Genomic DNA, 19,521 nt, shown 5'->3' with positions numbered 1-19,521 from the left:
GGGAGACTGTGCTGCAGAATCTCCTCAGTCCTCAGGTGGGTCAGCACCGTACACTGCAGGGGGAGACTGTGCTGCAGAATCTCCTCAGTCCTCAGGTCAGTCAGCACTGCACACTGCAGGGGGAGACTGTGCTGCAGAATCTCCTCAGTCCTCAGGTGGGTCAGCACCGTACACTGCAGGGGGAGACTGTGCTGCAGAATCTCCTCAGTCCTCAGGTCAGTCAGCACTGCACCGTACACTGCAGGGGGAGACTGTGCTGCAGAATCTCCTCAGTCCTCAGGTCAGTCAGCACCGTACACTGCAGGGGGAGACTGTGCTGCAGAATCTCCTCAGTCCTCAGGTCAGTCAGCACTGCACACTGCAGGGGGAGACTGTGCTGCAGAATCTCCTCAGTCCTCAGGTGGGTCAGCACTGCACACTGCAGGGGGAGACTGTGCTGCAGAATCTCCTCAGTCCTCAGGTCAGTCAGCACTGCACACTGCAGGGGGAGACTGTGCTGCAGAATCTCCTCAGTCCTCAGGTCAGTCAGCACTGCACCGTACACTGCAGGGGGAGACTGTGCTGCAGAATCTCCTCAGTCCTCAGGTCAGTCAGCACTGCACCGCACACTGCAGGGGGAGACTGTGCTGCAGAATCTCCTCAGTCCTCAGGTCAGTCAGCACTGCACCGCACACTGCAGGAGGAGACTGTGCTGCAGAATCTCCTCAGTCCTCAGGTCAGTCAGCACTGCACACTGCAGGGGGAGACTGTGCTGCAGAATCTCCTCAGTCCTCAGGTCAGTCAGCACTGCACACTGCAGGGGGAGACTGTGCTGCAGAATCTCCTCAGTCCTCAGGTCAGTCAGCACTGCACACTGCAGGGGGAGACTGTGCTGCAGAATCTCCTCAGTCCTCAGGTCAGTCAGCACTGCACCGTACACTGCAGGGGGAGACTGTGCTGCAGAATCTCCTTAGTCCTCAGGTCAGTCAGCACTGCAGGAGGGACGGGGAGATTCTGCAAATGACCATTGTGTAACCAGCTGCAGAATCTCCTCAGGTCACTCAACCTGCACCACACCGTACACTGCATGAGGAGACTGTGCTAGCAGCTGCCTCAGGAAGGAAACCAGCATTTCCCTGCTCTCCTCCTGTGCCGGCATTTCCCTGCTCTCCTCCTGTGCCGGCATTTCCCTGCTCTCTTCCTGTGCCGGCATTTCCCTGCTCTCTTCCTGTGCCGGCATTTCCCCGCTCCCCTCCTGTGCCGGCATTTCCCCGCTCTCCTCCTGTGCCGGCATTTCCCTGCTCTCCTCCTGTGCCAGCATTTCCCTGCTCTCTTCCTGTGCCGGCATTTCCCTGCTCTCTTCCTGTGCCGGCATTTCCCCGCTCCCCTCCTGTGCCAGCATTTCCCTGCTCTCTTCCTGTGCCGGCATTTCCCTGCTCTCCTCCTGTGCCAGCATTTCTCTGCTCTCTTCCTGTACCGGCATTTCCCTCCTCTTCTGTGCTGGCATTTCCCCACTCTCCCCCTGTACCGGCTTTTCCCTGCTCCTCTCCTGTGCCGGCATTTCCCACCTCTCCTCCTGTGCCAGCATTTCCCTGCTCTCTTCCTGTGCCAGCATTTCCCTCCTCTCCTGTGCCGGCATTTCCCTGCTCCCTTCCTGTGCCGGCATTTCCCTGCACCCTTCCTGTGCTGGCATTTCCCCACTCTCCCCCTGTGCCGGCTTTTCCCTGCTCCTCTCCTGTGCCGACATTTCCCACCTCTCCTCCTGTGCCAGCATTTCCCTGCTCTCTTCCTGTGCCAGCATTTCCCTCCTCTCCTGTGCCGGCATTTCCCTGCTCCCTTCCTGTGCCGGCATTTCCCTGCTCCCTTCCTGTGCCGGCATTTCCCCGCTCCCTTCCTGTGCCGGCGTTTCCCCGCTCTCCTCCTGTGCTGGCTTTTCCCTGCTTTCCTCCTGTACCGGCTTTTCCCTGTTCCCCTCCTGTGCCGGCATTTCCCACCTCTCCTCCTGTGCCAGCATTTCCCTGCTCTCTTCCTGTGCCAGCATTTCCCTGCTCTCTTCCTGTGCCAGCATTTCCCTCCTCTCCTGTGCCAGCATTTCCCTGCTCCCTTCCTGTCCCGGCGTTTCCTTGCTCTCTTCCCGTGCCGGCATTTCCCTCCTCTTCTCCTGTGCCGGCATTTCCCTTCTCTCTTCCTGTGCCGGCATTTCCCTGCTCTCTTCCTGTGCCGGCATTTCCATCTTCTCCTCCTGTGCCGGCATTTGCCCGCTCTCCTCCTGTGCCTGCATTTCCATCCTCTCCTCCTGTGCCAGCATTTCCCTGCTCTCTTCCTGTGCCAGCATTTCCCTCCTCTCCTCCTGTACCGACATTTCCCTCCTCTCCTCCTGTGCCGGCATTTCCCTCCTCTCCTCCTGTGCCAGCATTTCCCTCTCCCGGCATTTCCCTGCTCTCTTCCTGTGCCGGCATTTCCCTGCTCTCTTCCTGTGCCAGCATTTCCCTGCTCTCTTCCTGTGCCGGCATTTCCCTCCTCTCTTCCTGTGCCGACATTTCCCTGCTCTCCTCCTGTGCCGGCATTTCCCTCTCCCGGCATTTCCCTGCTCTCTTCCTGTGTCGGCATTTCCCTGCTCTCTAACTGTGTCGGCATTTCCCTGCTCTCTTCCTATGCCGGCATTTCCCTGCTCTCTTCCTGTGCAGGCATTTCCTTGCTCTCCTCCTGTGCCAGCATCTCCCTGCTCTCCTCCTGTGCCAGCATCTCCCTGCTCTCCTGTGCTGGCATTTCCCTGCTCTCTTCCTGTGTCGGCATTTCCCTGCTCTCTTCTGTGCCAGCATTTCCCTGCTCTCCTCCTGTGCCGGCATTTCCCTGCTCTCCTCCTGTGCCGGCATTTCCCTCCTCTCCTCCTGTGCCGGCATTTCCCTCCTCTCCTCCTATGCCGGCATTTCCCTCCTCTCCTCCTGTGCCGGCATTTCCCTGCTCTCCTCCTGTGCCGGCATTTCCCTCCTCTCCTCCTGTGCCGGCATTTCCCTCCTCTCCTCCTGTGCCGGCATTTCCCTGCTCTCCTCCTGTGTCGGCATTTCCCTTCTCTCCTCTTGTGCCGGCATTTCACTACTCTCCTTCTGTGCGGGTGATCTGCTTCGTCTAAAAGGGGCAGTGACTCTCGGTGGGCCCCTGCATGTGGCGGGGCCCGGGGCGATGGCCCCCTCTGCTTCCTTAGTATCTACACTACTGCTCCTACTTATCTGTCCCCTTGGCTTGACATATCCCAAGTTGAGTCTTTCGAGAGCATTACCTTTGATTTGGGAATACTGTCGGCAGGAGATGTACATGCTATGTTTGTTGGTACCTGTGGGGGTCACTGTAGCAAATTCAGGGTTTTGCTTATGTGCTGTGATAATTATAATAATAATTATTATAATAATGATAATTTGTATTGTGAGAAATTAAAGTCCTTAAGAGGGTTTATGCCAAGTGTCTTCAGCCCCAACTCCAAAAATAGGCTCTGAATAGACTTGACGTTAAGCTTTCTTTCTCTGTATATTTGGCTATCTTTGGAAGTCTGAGAGAACTTAACTTGGCTATCTGAAGTAGTTCCATAGAGGATGAATAAATCTTAGTTAGACATGCTCGACCTCCTCTTCATTCAGATGGGGCTCTACAGGGCACCATTATAGGGATTGAGTGGGAGAGGTGGTAGTCACCCATATCATATAGATCATCAATTGTTAAGTTTTGAATACGCCCTTTAAATACCACCCTTAATAATTAAGAACTGCTTTTCAGCCGTGCCGTCCGTTCCGTAGCCCATGGCTCTGTCCCCCTACAAAGTGGTCAAGGAGTGGCAATAGGTTGTGATCTCACGTTCATGTCCCCTATGGGGACTAACAAAAAAAGAGCAATGTAAAAAATAAAGTTACAAGAATCAATAAAATATAAACCATTCTGCTTTTCCTCAGTTAAAAATAAAGACCTTGAAATAATAAATAAAAAAAAAAAGAATATTCCATACTGACTCATCATAATAAAGTGTGATCTACAGAATGATAAAATGATTTATCCTGTGGGGTAAAATAAAAGAAAGGAGATAAAAATGAAAATGGAGAAAATTAAAATAATTTCTAAACTGGGACAAATCCTTTTAAGAAAAGAGCGTTCCGTGATTTAGTAGAGCCATTTAATTAAATTTACATATTAAATATCTCAGCTGTAGTTACGGGATGCAGTTTTAGACTTTTTGTTTGTCTTTTTGCTTTATTTTCTTTTTTTGCTTGAGCAATTTCAGTTCTCCCTCTCTCCGAACTGTGAGTTTGTCAGTAACAAATCTCTCCAGCCTGTTGGCGGTGTCTTCTGTGGGTGTAAACAGCCCTTTATTAATGTTTTCATTTGTTTGCAGCCTAATAAATGACACAACCCCATACGATGGCCATAAAATGAATTTCCACGAGAAGGTCCTCTATATATTTTTCTGACATCCCAATGCCTGGGAGATATTCTTTCCCCTTGAGTTTTAGTTTAAGTATTCAGAACACTATTGCCTCTGCCTATAGCTCCATCATAATCTTTCTGTGCTTAATATTGCTGAACGCATTAAAATTATTGGAAGTTCTACAATGCAGGCTTGGAAAATTTTACCCTCCACCACTTCTCTGAAGCCTGTAAAATTTCGAATAAGACACTCGGGGACAGTAATGACATTTATTTTGAAGATCTTTAGTTATCCCTTTTGACAAAATAGGGGATAGCTTACAAATTGCTGAGGGTCCAACCATTGGGACCATCAGTGATCCCAAGAATGAGGCTGAAGAGCCTCGTCAAAATGGAGCGCACTCCAAATGTTTGCTTTCGCTAAGGCTCTGTCACTGCCGGAGATAGCCAAGTTCAGGATCACTTGTGGTTCCAATGGTTGGACCTTCAACAATTCGTAATTTTTTCCCTATTCTATCGATAGGGAAAAACTGGAACACTTGGTACAACCTCTTTAAATTTTGTTTGCAACTGACAGTGTTAAGCCCCCCAAACACTTTCAATTGTGTTTTGGCCAGCACCTATCTTGCCTGACTCTCCCATACTTGGGGGCTTTTTCATTGCCGTGCGCGTATATTTTCTACGGGAGAGCCTCTGCAGACCCCCTCTTATCTCAGGAAGAACAAAAGGATTGAAAGTTTGAAATTGGACAGGCCTGATGCCATCTTCTCTGATATAATTTGATAGTTCAGAGTTGGGTACCCTCATACACATCGATGAGTTCAGTCAACGTCTAAAATGTATGGTGGTGCCCAACTCTGTTTTACTTATCAAAGGATTCAATTTCACCTTCAGATGACCTTATTTCTTAAAGCTTTTGGAGGTTTAACTTTTTTTTTAATGTTGGAACCTTTACAATTGTGTTTGACGTCTTATAGCTTCTCGAAGGAAAGGTAGAACATGAAAACGACCTTAATTACTTAAGAAATACAGAATTTGCTGGTTTGCCATTGAGTCATCCTCTATCACCTCAAATCCTAAAGTCTTGGTAGGGGTTCATTTCTCGGGACTCCAGTTAATCTCATACTTTTCTTAGCACCAGGACCACATAAAACTGGCAGAATTTCTTGGAAAATAGAGTACTTTGTTGTTCATGATTGACTCCTAATCACCGTAAGCCATAAAGTCTTGGTAGGAGACTCATTTCTCTAGGTCTTCATTCATCATGCTTCCAGTTGATCTTATTTCTTTGGAAAATGCTAGAATTCTATGATATCACCTGAATATTTCCATATATACTATATATGATTAGAAAATTAGCCACCAATCTCCTTCCGTTACGTGAAACCCCTTGATTTTCCAGACCTTATTCATGTACAGATATGTCCTTCTTTAACTTTTGTCTAAACCTGACATATCCCAAGATGTATGGTGTGGCGTGAGATGTTAAACAAGCATGAATAAAAATGTATACATCCAATGGATGCCTTGATGGATGCCATCTGTCGGCCATCTGTTAGCCATATTGTCCATTGTTAAATAAAACATAAATGTTTTTGACTGGATGGATGTGATGGATGTGTTTGACGGATGCCATCTGTAGGCCTTTTTCATCCATCGGCTTTCATGCTTAGAAAAGTTTTGTGTGCTTTACAGAATGGCGGGAGGTTGTGTTGAATTGATATGCTGACAAATTGTACACAGTTCACGAAAAGTTACGGGTGGAAGCATCTATACAAAAAGTCATTGATCTTGATAAGCTAGATAGACTCGATGTCCTACAGAAAAGTAACATTTACCACCAAGAGCAATTGATTTCCATAAACGACAGTTTTTAGCATCAAAGTTAAAAAGAATTTCAGTAATGGTTTTAAAATTATTTAGATTGTTCCATTTATGGTCAGTTCTGAGGAAGGAGTTGAGGTCCAGGCTTTGTGTTGCTGGTCATGTTCATTCACACCTAACCTACCCAACCGTTGACCGTACTTTGTGCACTGGTTCACAATCATGCTAAAAAAAAAGGAAAGGACCTTACAGTTGTCCAAAATGTCTCTGTGTGATGAAACCTTAAAAAAGTTGTCTGACGTGGAACAATTGATGACCAATCTTTGGAGTAGGTCATCATCATGAGATCAGTTGGAGCCTGATACCTGGAGACACCACCAGTTTGCTGTAATCTGCGCAGACAGCGATTGGATTTTAATAGTCAATGGGGTGGAACACTCCAACCCCATACAGATACTGTGTTTATCTCTCATTTATCTGCCGAGTAGGCAACATTCTCCTAGCATTTACATAGCCACACTTCTCCATCAGATGCCAGATAAAGAAGTGTGATCCGTCACTGCGTAGAACACATTTCCTCCAGAGTCCAGTGGTGGCGGCTTTACACCACTCCATCCAACACTCAGTATTGAGCTTGGTTATGTACGGTTTCATGCAGCTGCTCGGTCACGCAACTCCCAGCGGGGGGTACAGTGTTTGTGCTAATGTTAATACCAGAGGAGATCTGGACTATGCGGTTATGGAGTCAGAAAATCGGTGGTGACTTTTTTGCCCTCTGCTCCTCAGCATTCGGTGACCCTACTCTGTAACGTTACAGGGTCTCCACTTTGTGGCTGAGTTGCTGTGGTCCCTTCCAATTCTCGCTAATATCACCCACAAGTGATGGGGGAAGATTTAGGAGGGAAGAAATGTCATGAACAGACTTGTTACCCCGGTGGCTGCTATTACAGGATCGCGCTAGTATCAGTGACCTCTGCCCCACAGGCCGGTCTGTCACATGTTAGTATTGACAGATGGCATGGCAGAGTAGCTGTATTCGAGGTGCAGGATATTATATACTGGGGCAACTTGGCCTGATGTTAATGACCATGGGCAAGAGGTCGGATGATATATATTGGGGGGGTAAGGGACCACCCAGATGTTATATACTGGTGGCAATGAGGATAGATGTTATTCACCGGGTCCCTGGGGCCAGATGTTATATACTTGAGCCAGTGGGACTCAAAAAAACCATCTTAATTTAATAAGTAAGGCTTCTGTCCCAATACCTTTCTCCATGTAGTGTATGAATACATTAAAGCAAATGACGAGAGTCGATCATTCATGCGACTGTTGCTCATCGTGGGAGAAAGAACATCAAGTACAAGATCAGTTCATTGACTAGTCTGCACTATATGATATTTGGCATTACATTTTTTTTGTTTCATTAATAGCAAGGAAAGCAGATCCTGATGTAGCAAAATGTTCCCTACATGCAGACATGAATAAATGATGAAGCTAAATTTCCTTTTAAAAGTTGTTTGATAGATTCCATTAATATTCTGATTTCGCCATGCGTGCTGCTGGGAAACTACTCTCGAATGAATCTTTAATATCTAACACTTGAGCATCGGGCTGCTTAGTAATTTTCTTGTCTAATTACTCTGCGATCATCTTCTTTAGGTATTCAATCGATCGGCACACTGACCTTGACAGATACTTCAACATCCAAGATGATGGTGTCATCAAAACCACAAAGCCTTTGGATAGAGAGGAAACCGCTTGGCACAACATCTCCGTGATAGCAACCGAAGGCAGTACGTATTCCCCAAGTGGGGTGAATTTATTATCTAAGATGCTTGTAGAAAGCGATTGAAAGTGTTTCCTGCATCCAAGATGTTTCCTGCACGTTCAGTCTGGGAAGAAATCACTCATATAAGAGATGAACGCATCGGATTGATCTGCTAAGTGGCCTGACCTTACTTGGTTGTGTATGTGAGATATCTACAATGTGGGTTGTGCTAATATTACATCATGGATTACTTGCGTAATGGTTGATTGGAATTGTATTTTCCAATTCAAATTACTTTTTTTATGGAATAAAAATAGAAATGGGGACAATTCAGTCGAGAAGCATCTCAAAAGAGCCAAGAGTAGAGTAAGAAGCATAAGACACCTAGTCTAGTCAAGCACTCGATATGAAGATGGGAAGGTGAATTAGTGATTGGTGTTTGGATGCACATAGTATTTACGTAACATAGTTAGTAAGGCCGAAAAAAGACATTTGTCCATCCAGTTCAGCCTATATTCCATCGTAATAAATCCCCAGATCTACGTCCTTCTACAGAACCTAATAATTGTATGATACAATATTGTTCTGCTCCAGGAAGACATCCAGGCCTCTCTTGAACCCCTCGACTGAGTTCGCCATCACCACCTCCTCAGGCAAGCAATTCCAGATTCTCACTGCCCTAACAGTAAAGAATCCTCTTCTATGTTGGTGGAAAAACCTTCTCTCCTCCAGACGCAAAGAATGCCCCCTTGTGCCCGTCACCTTCCTTGGTATAAACAGATCCTCAGCGAGATATTTGTATTGTCCCCTTATATACTTATACATGGTTATTAGATCGCTCCTCAGTCGTCTTTTTTCTAGACTAAATAATCATAATTTCGAAAATCTATCTGGGTATTGTAGTTCTCCCATCCCCTTTATTAATTTTGTTGCCCTCCTTTGTACTCTCTCTAGTTCCATTATATCCTTCCTGAGCACCGGTGCCCAAAACTGGACACAGTACTCCATGTGCGGTCTAACTAGGGATTTGTACAGAGGCAGTATAATACTCTCATCATGTGTATCCAGACCTCTTTTAATGCACCCCATGATCCTGTTTGCCTTGGCAGCTGCTGCCACTTACTGGAGACGTAGGGGTCTCCAGTAAGTTGAGCTCCATAGTCATTAGTGGGGAAAAGAAGAGCGAGGAAGAAAAGTAAGGAGAAAGTGAGACCAAGGATGATAGAGGGACAATAGAGGCCTAAGGACATCACTGGGGGCAAATAAGATTATGGCAAAGGAAACTCCAAGGAGGCCTTATTTAAGAAGTACAAATGTAGCAGCTTCCATCACGACTCTCTGCGCTATTCTCCATTTGTGTAGCACTGCACGTAGCGGAGTCTTCAGTAAGTTGACCTCCATGGTCAACAGTGGTGAAAAGAAGAGCAAGGAAGAAAGGGAGACCAAGGATGATAGAGGGAGAATAGAAGCCACTGGGGGAATATGATAAAAGTTTTTAGTGAAGGAAACTCCAAGGAGGCCTTATTTAAGAAGTACAAATGTAGCAGCTTCCATCACGACCATCTGCGCACTTCTCCATTTGTGTAGCACTGCCATTCTTGTTCGCTTTGAAGGAGCAAAGCCCTGAGCAAATAGCGTGGGTGCACTACGCTGTGCTGGCGCTACGTGTGGATGATTTTTTTTTATATGTAGATTGGGTTATGTAAATATCACCAGGAAGCAGGATTGATATTTTTAGTGGAGCCTGTGCCAGTATCGGGCAAGTACTGGGGCCATCTATACCCAATGGGACCACTTGAGGGTCCAGCAATGCAGACTACATGTATTGAGCTGACTCAGGAGCATTAGGAAAAGTTGTTTTTTGGGGGGCCAAATCACGTTTTCTTAACTTTTTCTGCAGCGTTTTCTTTTTTTTTTTTTTTTTACATCTATTTCAGGCAAAAACGCCTTGATGTTTTCTGGGCATTTTTTGCCTTTGCATTGAATTGTTTTGTAAGTTATGGAGAATTTTCATAGCGGTAAATGCCTGAAAAATGGCCAGGTCATTTCTTTCAATCACTTGCCTTTTTTTTTTTTTTTTAAAGCGGTTGAAAAAAACTCAAAACATCGAGTATATGAACAGCACGTCGTTTTACAATAGAAATGAACAGGAAGAGTGTTAGGTGTCAGGATTCTCCCACTGCACGGGGTAGATCCCAAGCCTTGTCTGCCTATGTGGTCTTCCATTCTGCTTTGGCCGCAGCGGAGGCTGCTCAGCAAAGATGTCGGTCCCAGCATCTTGCCCAGACTTATACTGTTCACATGGTTACCGCTGGCTCTCCAGCCAAAGCTATAGTAACTAGGAATAGGCAGCAGCGAACAGGCCTTCCAGAGGCTAAGTCCAGAAAATCTGCCTACTGAGCATGCTCATGAGGTGGTGACCTCTCATTGGTGGTCGGTCGTCAGCTGCTCGGGTGATGTGGCAGTTCTAGATTGGTCCATGAGCAAGGTCCTGTCTGACAAGTCTTGAACAGGAATATATAAAAGGTTCTCTGGAGTGCACGCCAGAATGCTAAGATCATTTCTACATTATGAGTGTGTGAACATAATAGTAGTGTGGACTTGTCTGCTTGTGCTCAGGGCAGGCGTATAGCCTATAGAATCCCGGCACCTCCGGAGAGGAGTTCGTGTGTGTTCACTACCTGTTCCCTTGCCCCGGTGAGGATAGCCTTCTCCTGTGAGGTTAACAGGGATCGTGTTTAGCGCCATACCTGCTCTGTTACTGTGCAAGTGACGCAGCTCTACTGTAGAACATCTTTTCCATTACTGTGTGCGAGTGACACAGCTCTTCTGCCGAGCACCTTTTCCGTTACTATGTGCGAGTGACACAGCTGTGCTGCAGAGCACCTTTTCCGTTACTATGTGCGAGTGACACAGCTCTACTGCAGAGCATCTTTTCCGTTACTATGTGCGAGTGACACAGCTGTGCTGCAGAGCACCTTTTCCGTTACTATGTGCGAGTGACACAGCTCTACTACAGAGCACCTTTTCCATTACTGTGTGCGAGTGACACAGCTCTTCTGCCGAGCACCTTTTCCGTTACTATGTGCGAGTGACACAGCTGTGCTGCAGAGCATCTTTTCCGTTACTGTGTGCGAGTCACTCAGCTCTACTACAGAGCATCTTTTCCGTTACTATGTGCGAGTGACACAGCTGTGCTGCAGAGCACCTTTTCCGTTACTATGTGCGAGTGACACAGCTCTACTGCAGAGCATCTTTTCCGTCACTGTGTGCGAGTGACACAGCTCTACTACAGAGCATCTTTTCTGTTACTATGTGCGAGTGACACAGCTGTGCTGCAGAGCACCTTTTCCGTTACTATGTGCGAGTGACACAGCTCTACTGCAGAGCACCTTTTCTATTACTATGTGCGAGTGACACAGCTCTACTACAGAGCATCTTATCCGTTACTGTGTGCGAGTGACACAGCTCTTCTGCTGAGCACCTTTTCCGTTACTATGTGCGAGTGACACAGCTGTGCTGCAGAGCACCTTTTCCGTTACTATGTGGAAGTGACACAGCTCCACTGCAGAGCATCTTATCCGTTACTATGTGCGCGTGACGGAGCTGTACTGCAGAGCACATTTTCCATTACTGTGTGCGACTGACACAGCTCTACTGCAGAGCACCTTTTCCGTTACTGTGTGGGAGTGACACAGCTCTACTGCAGAGCACCTTTTCCGTTACTGTGTGGGAGTGACACAGCTCTACTGCAGAGCACCTTTTCCGTTACTGTGTGAGTGACACTACTCTACTGCAGAGCACCTTTTCCGTTACTATGTGCGAGTGACACAGCTCTACTGCAGAGCACCTTTTCCGTTACTATGTGCGAGTGACACAGCTCTACTGAAGAGCACCTTTTCCGTTACTGTGTGCGAGTGACACAACTCTACTGCAGAGCACCTTTTCTGTTACTGTGTGGGAGTGACACAGCTCTACTGTAGAGCACCTTTTCCGTTACTATGTGCGAGTGACACAGCTCTTCTGCAGAGCACCTTTTCCGTTACTATGTGCGAGTGACACAGCTGTAATGCAGAGCACCTTTTCTGTTACTATGTGCGAGTGACACAGCTCTACTGCAGAGCACCTTTTCCGTTACTATGTGCGCGTGACGGAGCTGTACTGCAGAGCACCTTTTCCATTACTGTGTGCGACTGACACAGCTCTACTGCAGAGCATCTTTTCCATTACTATGTGGAAGTGACACAGCTCTACTGCAGAGCACCTTTTCCATTACTGTGTGCGACTGACACAGCTCTACTGCAGAGCACCTTTTCCGTTACTGTGTGGGAGTGACACAGCTCTACTGCAGAGCACCTTTTCCGTTACTGTGTGAGTGACACTACTCTACTGCAGAACACCTTTTACGTTACTGTGTGCGAGTGACACAGCTTTACTGCAGAGCATCTTTTCCGTTACTGTGTGCGAGTGACACAGCTCTACTGCAGAGCACTTTTTTCGGTACTAAGTGCGAGTGACACAGCTCTACTGCAGAGCATCTTTTCCGTTACTATGTGGAAGTGACACAGCTCTACTGCAGAGCACCTTTTCCGTTACTATGTGCGACTGACACAGCTCTACTGCAGAGCATCTTTTCCGTTACTATGTGCGCGTGACGGAGCTGTACTGCAGAGCATCTTTTCCATTACTGTGTGCGACTGACACAGCTCTACTGCAGAGCACCTTTTCCGTTACTAAGTGCGAGTGACACAGCTCTACTACGGAGCACCTTTTCTGTTACTATGTGCGACTGACAAAGCTCTACTGCAGAGCATCTTTTCCGTTACTGCGTGTGAGTGACTCAGCTTTACTGCAGAGCACCTTTTCCGTTACTGTGTGTGAGTGACTCAGCTCTACTGAAGAGCACCTTTTACGTTACTAAGTGCGAGTGACATAGCTCTACTGAAGAGCACCTTTTTCGTTACTATGTGGAAGTGACACAGCTCTACTGCACCGCACCTGTTCCATTATTGTGTGCGAGTGACATAGCTCTACTGCAGAGCATCTTTTCTGTTACTTTGTGCGAGTGACACAGCTCTACTGCAGAGCATCTTTTCCATTATTGTGTGCGAGTGACATATCTCTACTGCAGAGCATCTTTTCTGTTACTGTGTGCGAGTGACACAGCTCTACTGCAGAGCATCTTTTCTGTTACTGTGTGCGAGTGACACAGCTCTACTGCAGAGCATCTTTTCTGTTACTGTGTGCGAGTGACACAGCTGTACTGCAGAGCATATTTTCTGTTACTGTGCGAGTGACATAGCTCTACTGTAGAGCATCTTTTCCGTTACTGTGTGGGAGTGACACAGCTCTACTGCAGAGCATCTTTTCTGTTACTGTGTGCGAGTGACACAGCTCTACTGCAGAGCATCTTTTCTGTTACTGTGTGCGAGTGACAGAGCTCTACTGCAGAGCATCTTTTCTGTTACTGTGTGCGAGTGACACAGCTGTACTGCAGAACATCTTTTCTGTTACTGTGTGAGAGTGACACAGCTGTACTGCAGAGCATATTTTCTGTTACTGTGTAGGAGTGACATAGCTCTACTGCAGAGCATCTTTTCTGTTACTGTGTGCGAGTGACAGAGCTCTACTACAGAGCGTCTTTTCTGTTACTGTGTGCAAGTGACACAGCTGTACTGCAGAGCATCTTTTCCATTATTGTGTGCGAGTGACATAGCTCTACTGCAGAGCATCTTTTCTGTTACTGTGTGCGAGTGACACAGCCTTGTGTGCTATACACTGAGTGACTTTTCATTGCGAGCTAGCTATCGCTCGCCGTGTGTTCCTCCATTATTCACATTAGCTGCAGTTTTCCATCTCTGCACGGTGGACCCCGCATTGCGATCGCACTTCCTCATTATTTATATTTAGTGCGATCCACCAACCCTAACAAAGAATTTTTCAAGTTTTTTTGGAGTGCTTTTGAAGGTTTTTTTTTGGAGCGGACCCACTAAAAAAAGTCTGAAAAAAAATCCACAGTCTAAATATATATCCTTATCCATATATAATGTATGTGCATTTGTTTTGAGGCTGTCAAAAATTACAGATTTTGTAATGGAAACTACTTCAGAAAATGCACCATCTTTAGGGAGTGTTTGGAAGAACTTTTAATTTCTTGGAGCATTTTTGAATTTTTTTTTTACACGTTTTAGAATTTTATCTTACTCTGTTTTATTGCAGCCTTGTTTGGAGCAGATTTAATTAGGATCTGCTTCAAAGAATGAACATGCATTTTCTTTTCTCCCTCCGGGTGTTTTTCAAAATCTGAAGCTGAAAAAAATTAACAAACTGAACATATGAACAAAAAGTAGTTTTTCAATAGAAAGGAATAAGGAAGTATTTTCTGAGTTATTTTTCATGATCACTTCCACTCGGCTCTATTGTCTGGGTGTGACCGCTGATGTCATGCTGATTGACAGCTGGCTCCCCACTGTCTAACTGCGGGGAGCCAACTTTCAATCAGCATGACTTTGCCATTCTTGTCCCATTGATAGAGAGGTCTAGAAGAAGAGGTGCTCTGTTGACTTTGGACAGCTAAATCGTGGACAGGAGTAGCCAGTGACCTCTTTGGGTAGAACAGGCAGGTAGTTAGGTAGGGATTAATAAATAATGTCACTTACGCCATGCCCAGGGCATTGCAGTAGCTTAGGTATCCACATAGTTACGACCACTAACAACTATCTGTCACTATATGAGTGGTCATAACCATGGTTACCTAAGCTGCTGCAGTGCCCTGTACATGGAGTAAACGACATAGCTAATTAGAAGAACTATACTACATTTCTAATTGGAGGTATTTGCTAATATTATTACACCTACTATATATTGGGATAAGATCTTGGAGATGGGAATACCCCTTTAAATAGTCTCTTCGTCTTTTAATATTCACTGTTGCTGAGTAGCACAGTCTTGTTTGATAGCTGTTTCACCCCTCAATGTATGGCCAAGCAAATAGATTAACATGCACATATGACAAGTGTTCATCCTCTTGTCTAGTTCTCAAGTCAAAAGGTTTCATACAAAACCAACCATTTTTCCAGAATAGTCTGAAGCTGAATTTACAGCTCTGGAGCCTTCAGAGCTGAAATCTCTCAGCATTGCTTGCTGAAATGCAGACTTTATACGGTAATTATTTCCTGGAGAAAATAAGTGATGAATTTCATAAGATCTTCACGCAACGATCAGCAGAATTGTGAATGCAGCTCCAGAGTGATCGAGGTCAGAGGAGATAAATAATGTAATGTATTCATACAGTAAACTCATTTTATATATTATGTAAACAATAAAAGTTTGCTGAAAAGTGTAAGAGTATGGCTCCTCTTGCAAAATAATATTCCCGTCAGGACACGAAATGTTTGTACCTAATGCAATTATTCCTTAATGAGGCTTCCTTCGAGACTCTGATTACTAACCCCCTTTGGTCTTTACAGGAAAAACATGTTTTAATTACTCACTTTCCATCATTTAAACTAATTTTTTTTTATATCCACAGCAAATATTGGTCATTCAACAAGCGTCCCCGTGACAATTAAAATTTTGGATATAAATGACCACGCTCCAGAATTTCCTAAGCCATATGAAGCCTCTGTATGTGAAAATGCACAAGCAAACAAGGTAATTTCCGATGGCTCCGGAGCCTTAAAATATTGGTTCAATGGTAAATAAGCATTAAGAAGCACTCCTCCTTCTCTCCCTCCTCCACCTCTCCCTCCTCTTTCTCCTCCTTCTCCCCCTCCTCCTACTCTCCCTCCTCCTCTCCCTCCTCCTCTCTCTCTCCTCCTCTCCCTCCTCCTCTTCTCTCTCCTCCTCCTCCTCTTCCTCCTCCTCCGCCTCCTCCTCTCTCTCCTCTTCCTCCTCTTCCTCCCCATCAAAATTTTTATCATCGTAATATATTGCAATCATCATGTTATACAACACTGTGTACTTACAATTGCCCATTTTGCCTTTCTACCCAGATAATTCTCATTTCCTCTGCTGTATGTAGAAGCAAGAATTCTCTTTTCTATTAAATAAGTCTATGACATCACGTGAATGAAAACTGGTTAGCTGAATCCTTCTAAGCTCTATGTAGGCACAGGAAGTCTGTTTTCCCTGCATGAGTAATCGTTGGAACTACAATTCTTCATCAATGCAAAGTCCCTGGCAGAAGGGGAGGGGGAGCAGCTGTGTCAGGAGTTGAAGAGGGGGGTTGACTCGTGCAGAGAAAAGAGAATTCTTGTTTCTACATAGAGCACAGAAAAGAGAAGAATTAACTGGGTAGAAAGGAAAAATGAGCAATTGTAAGTACATGGTGCCGTATACTATGACTGCAATATATTAAGAGGATACAAACTTGGATGGAAGTGCTTCTTTAAAGGGCTTGACAATCTATTTTTTGTTAAAATGTTATCTCTACAAAAAATCAATGAATGATAGGAGGTCCACTGGAATCATAGGAGGTCCACTGGTATCAAAGCTTATCCACTGGAATCATAGGAGGTCCACTGGGATCAAAGCTTATCCACTGGAATCATAGGAGGTCCACTGGGATCAAAGATTATCCACTGGAATCATAGGAGGTCCACTGGGATCAAAGATTATCCACTGGAAACATAGGAGGTCCACTGGGATCATAGGAGGTGCTCCTCTGAGATCATTGGATATCCACTGGGATCATAGGATATTCACTGCGGTCATAGGAGATTCATTGGTATCATAGGAGGTCCACTGGGATCATAGGATATCCATTGGGATCATAGGATATCCTCTGGGATCATAGGATATCCACTGGGGTCATAGGAGGTCCACTGGGATCATAGGATATCCATTGGGATCATAGGATATCCACTGGGGTCATAGGAGGTCCACTGGGATCATAGGATACCCACTGGGGTCATAGGAGGTCCACTGGGATCATAGGAGGTCCACTCCTCCTCTTCTCTCTCCTCCTCTTCCTCCTCCTCCTCCTCCTCTCTCTCCTCTTCCTCCTCCTCTTCCTCCCCATCAAATTTTTTATCATCCTAATATATTGCAATCATCATGTTATACAACACTGGGAACAGGAACACATGGGCTACTTGCACAGTGAACAAGTCTGTATGATCATGTTCACACACCACCAAGAAACCTGAAGACACAAAAGAGAATAGTAAAACCAAAAACACTCAGTTTGAAAAAATGTTGCAGTAATCCGCAAGTGCTAGTAAAAGATGTAAAAAATAGGGTATTTGGTTGATACGTTTTTTGCAAAAAATGTATACTAAGCTGCTCTACCAATCTTCACGGTATACCCTTATCAGAGCAGTCCTAACTAATGTATGCAATCCCTATCTGATGTATTTAAAAACCTGATCATCTGTATATAACCTGTGTGAACAGGGTTCAGAGAGGAAAAATCCATGTGTGCATACAGGGTAGAACAGCTTTTGTGCAGATAGCCCAAGAGGAGTGGTGGAACTCCCCAGTCTTGTAGACACAAGAGAACAATTATGGAAACAGGAACACATGGATTTTTCCTCTCTGAACCCTGTTCACACAGGTTATATACAGATGATCAGGTTTTTAAATACATCAGATAGGGATTGCATACATTAGTTAGGACTGCTCTGATAAGGGTATACCGTGAAGATTGGTAGAGCAGCTTAGTATACATTTTTTGCAAAAAACGTATCAACCAAATACCCTGTTTTTTACATCTTTTACTAGCACTTGCGGATTACTGCAACATTTTTTCAAACTGAGTGTTTTTGGTTTTACTATTCTCTTTTGTGTCTTCATGTTATACAACACTGTGTACTTACAATTGCCCATTTTGCCTTTCTACCCAGATAATTCTCATTTCCTCTGCTGTATGTAGAAGCAAGAATTCTCTTTTCTATTAAATAAGTCTATGACATCACGTGAATGAAAACTGGTTAGCTGAATCCTTCTAAGCTCTATGTAGGCACAGGAAGTCTGTTTTCCCTGCATGAGTAATCGTTGGAACTACAATTCTTCATCAATGCAAAGTCCCTGGCAGAAGGGGAGGGGGAGCAGCTGTGTCAGGAGTTGAAGAGGGGGGTTGACTCGTGCAGAGAAAAGAGAATTCTTGTTTCTACATATAGCACAGAAAAGAGAAGAATTAACTGGGTAGAAAGGAAAAATGAGCAATTGTAAGTACATGGTGCCGTATACTATGACTGCAATATATTAAGAGGATACAAACTTGGATGGAAGTGCTTCTTTAAAGGGCTTGACAATCTATTTTTTGTTAAAATGTTATCTCTACAGAAAATCAATGAATGATAGGAGGTCCACTGGAATCATAGGAGGTCCACTGGTATCAAAGCTTATCCACTGGAATCATAGGAGGTCCACTGGGATCAAAGATTATTCACTGGAAACATAGGAGGTCCACTGGGATCATAGGAGGTGCTCCTCTGAGATCATTGGATATCCACTGGGATCATAGGATATTCACTGCGGTCATAGGAGATTCATTGGTATCATAGGAGGTCCACTGGGATCATAGGATATCCATTGGGATCATAGGATATCCACTGGGGTCATAGGATATCCACTGGGGTCATAGGAGGTCCACTGGGATCATAGGATACCCACTGGGGTCATAGGAGGTCCACTGGGGTCATAGGATATCCACTGGGGTCATAGGAGGTCCACTGGGATCATAGGATACCCACTGGGGTCATAGGAGGTCCACTGGGATTATAGGAGGTCCACTGGGGTCATAGGAGGTCCACTGGGGTCATAGAAGGTGCTCTGAGATCATAGGATATCCAATTGGGTCATAGAAGGTCCACTGGGGTCATATGATATCCACTGGGGTCATAGGAGGTCCACTGGGATCATAGGAGGTGCTCTGAGATCATAGGAGGTCCACTGGGGTCATAGAAGGTCCACTGGGGTCATAGGAGGTCCACTGGGGTCATAGGAGATCCACTGGGGTCATAGGAGATCCACTGGGGTCATAGAAGGTGCTCTGAGATCATAGGAGGTGCTCTGAGATCATAGGATATCCAATGGGGTCATAGGAAGTCCACTGGGGTTATAGGAGTTCAAGTGGGATCATAGCATATCCACTGGGGTCATAGGAAGTCCACTGGGATCATAGGAGGTCCACTGGGTTCATAGGAGGTCAAATGGGATCATAGGATATCCACTGGGGTCATAGGAGGTCCACTGGGATTGTAGTAGGTCCACTGGGATCATAGGAGGTCCACTGGTAGGAAACTTAGTGAATAGCTGTAATCTGTAGAGGAACTTGGCATCAAGTGTTCAGTTATCCTGCAATGCCTCTGCAGGGAAAATAAAGAATTACACCTTGCCCCATTAAATTCAGTCTAGCTTGTGGTGATGCACTAATGGGCCAAGTCCTCCAAATTGAGAGACAAATTTTGGAAACTCTGATCACTTTGGATGATGGAGGAGGGTCCTAAATAGACCTTCAATGACTAAAGGGATAAATGAAGGTCCTTGAATAATGGCAAGTGAATCCATAGTAAGCAATTAGAGATGGG

The 19,521-nt window shown here is 45.5% G+C and overlaps 1 protein-coding gene across 1 annotated transcript in view; it reads left to right on the top strand.

The window, feature by feature from the left end:
* Positions 1-19,521, top strand: part of CDH11 (cadherin 11) — a 203,471-nt gene that overhangs the window by 173,831 nt on the left and 10,119 nt on the right. Inside the window, exons 8-9 of the mRNA XM_069738896.1 lie at positions 7,879-8,012; positions 15,519-15,640. Of these exons, the coding sequence (XP_069594997.1) occupies positions 7,879-8,012; positions 15,519-15,640 (256 nt within the window). The remainder of the gene's footprint in view (positions 1-7,878; positions 8,013-15,518; positions 15,641-19,521) is intronic.

The sequence above is a fragment of the Ranitomeya imitator genome, chromosome 9, assembly GCF_032444005.1.
Source record: "Ranitomeya imitator isolate aRanImi1 chromosome 9, aRanImi1.pri, whole genome shotgun sequence".
Lineage (NCBI taxonomy): Eukaryota > Metazoa > Chordata > Amphibia > Anura > Dendrobatidae > Ranitomeya > Ranitomeya imitator.
This window is presented reverse-complemented; position numbering and strand designations above follow the sequence as displayed.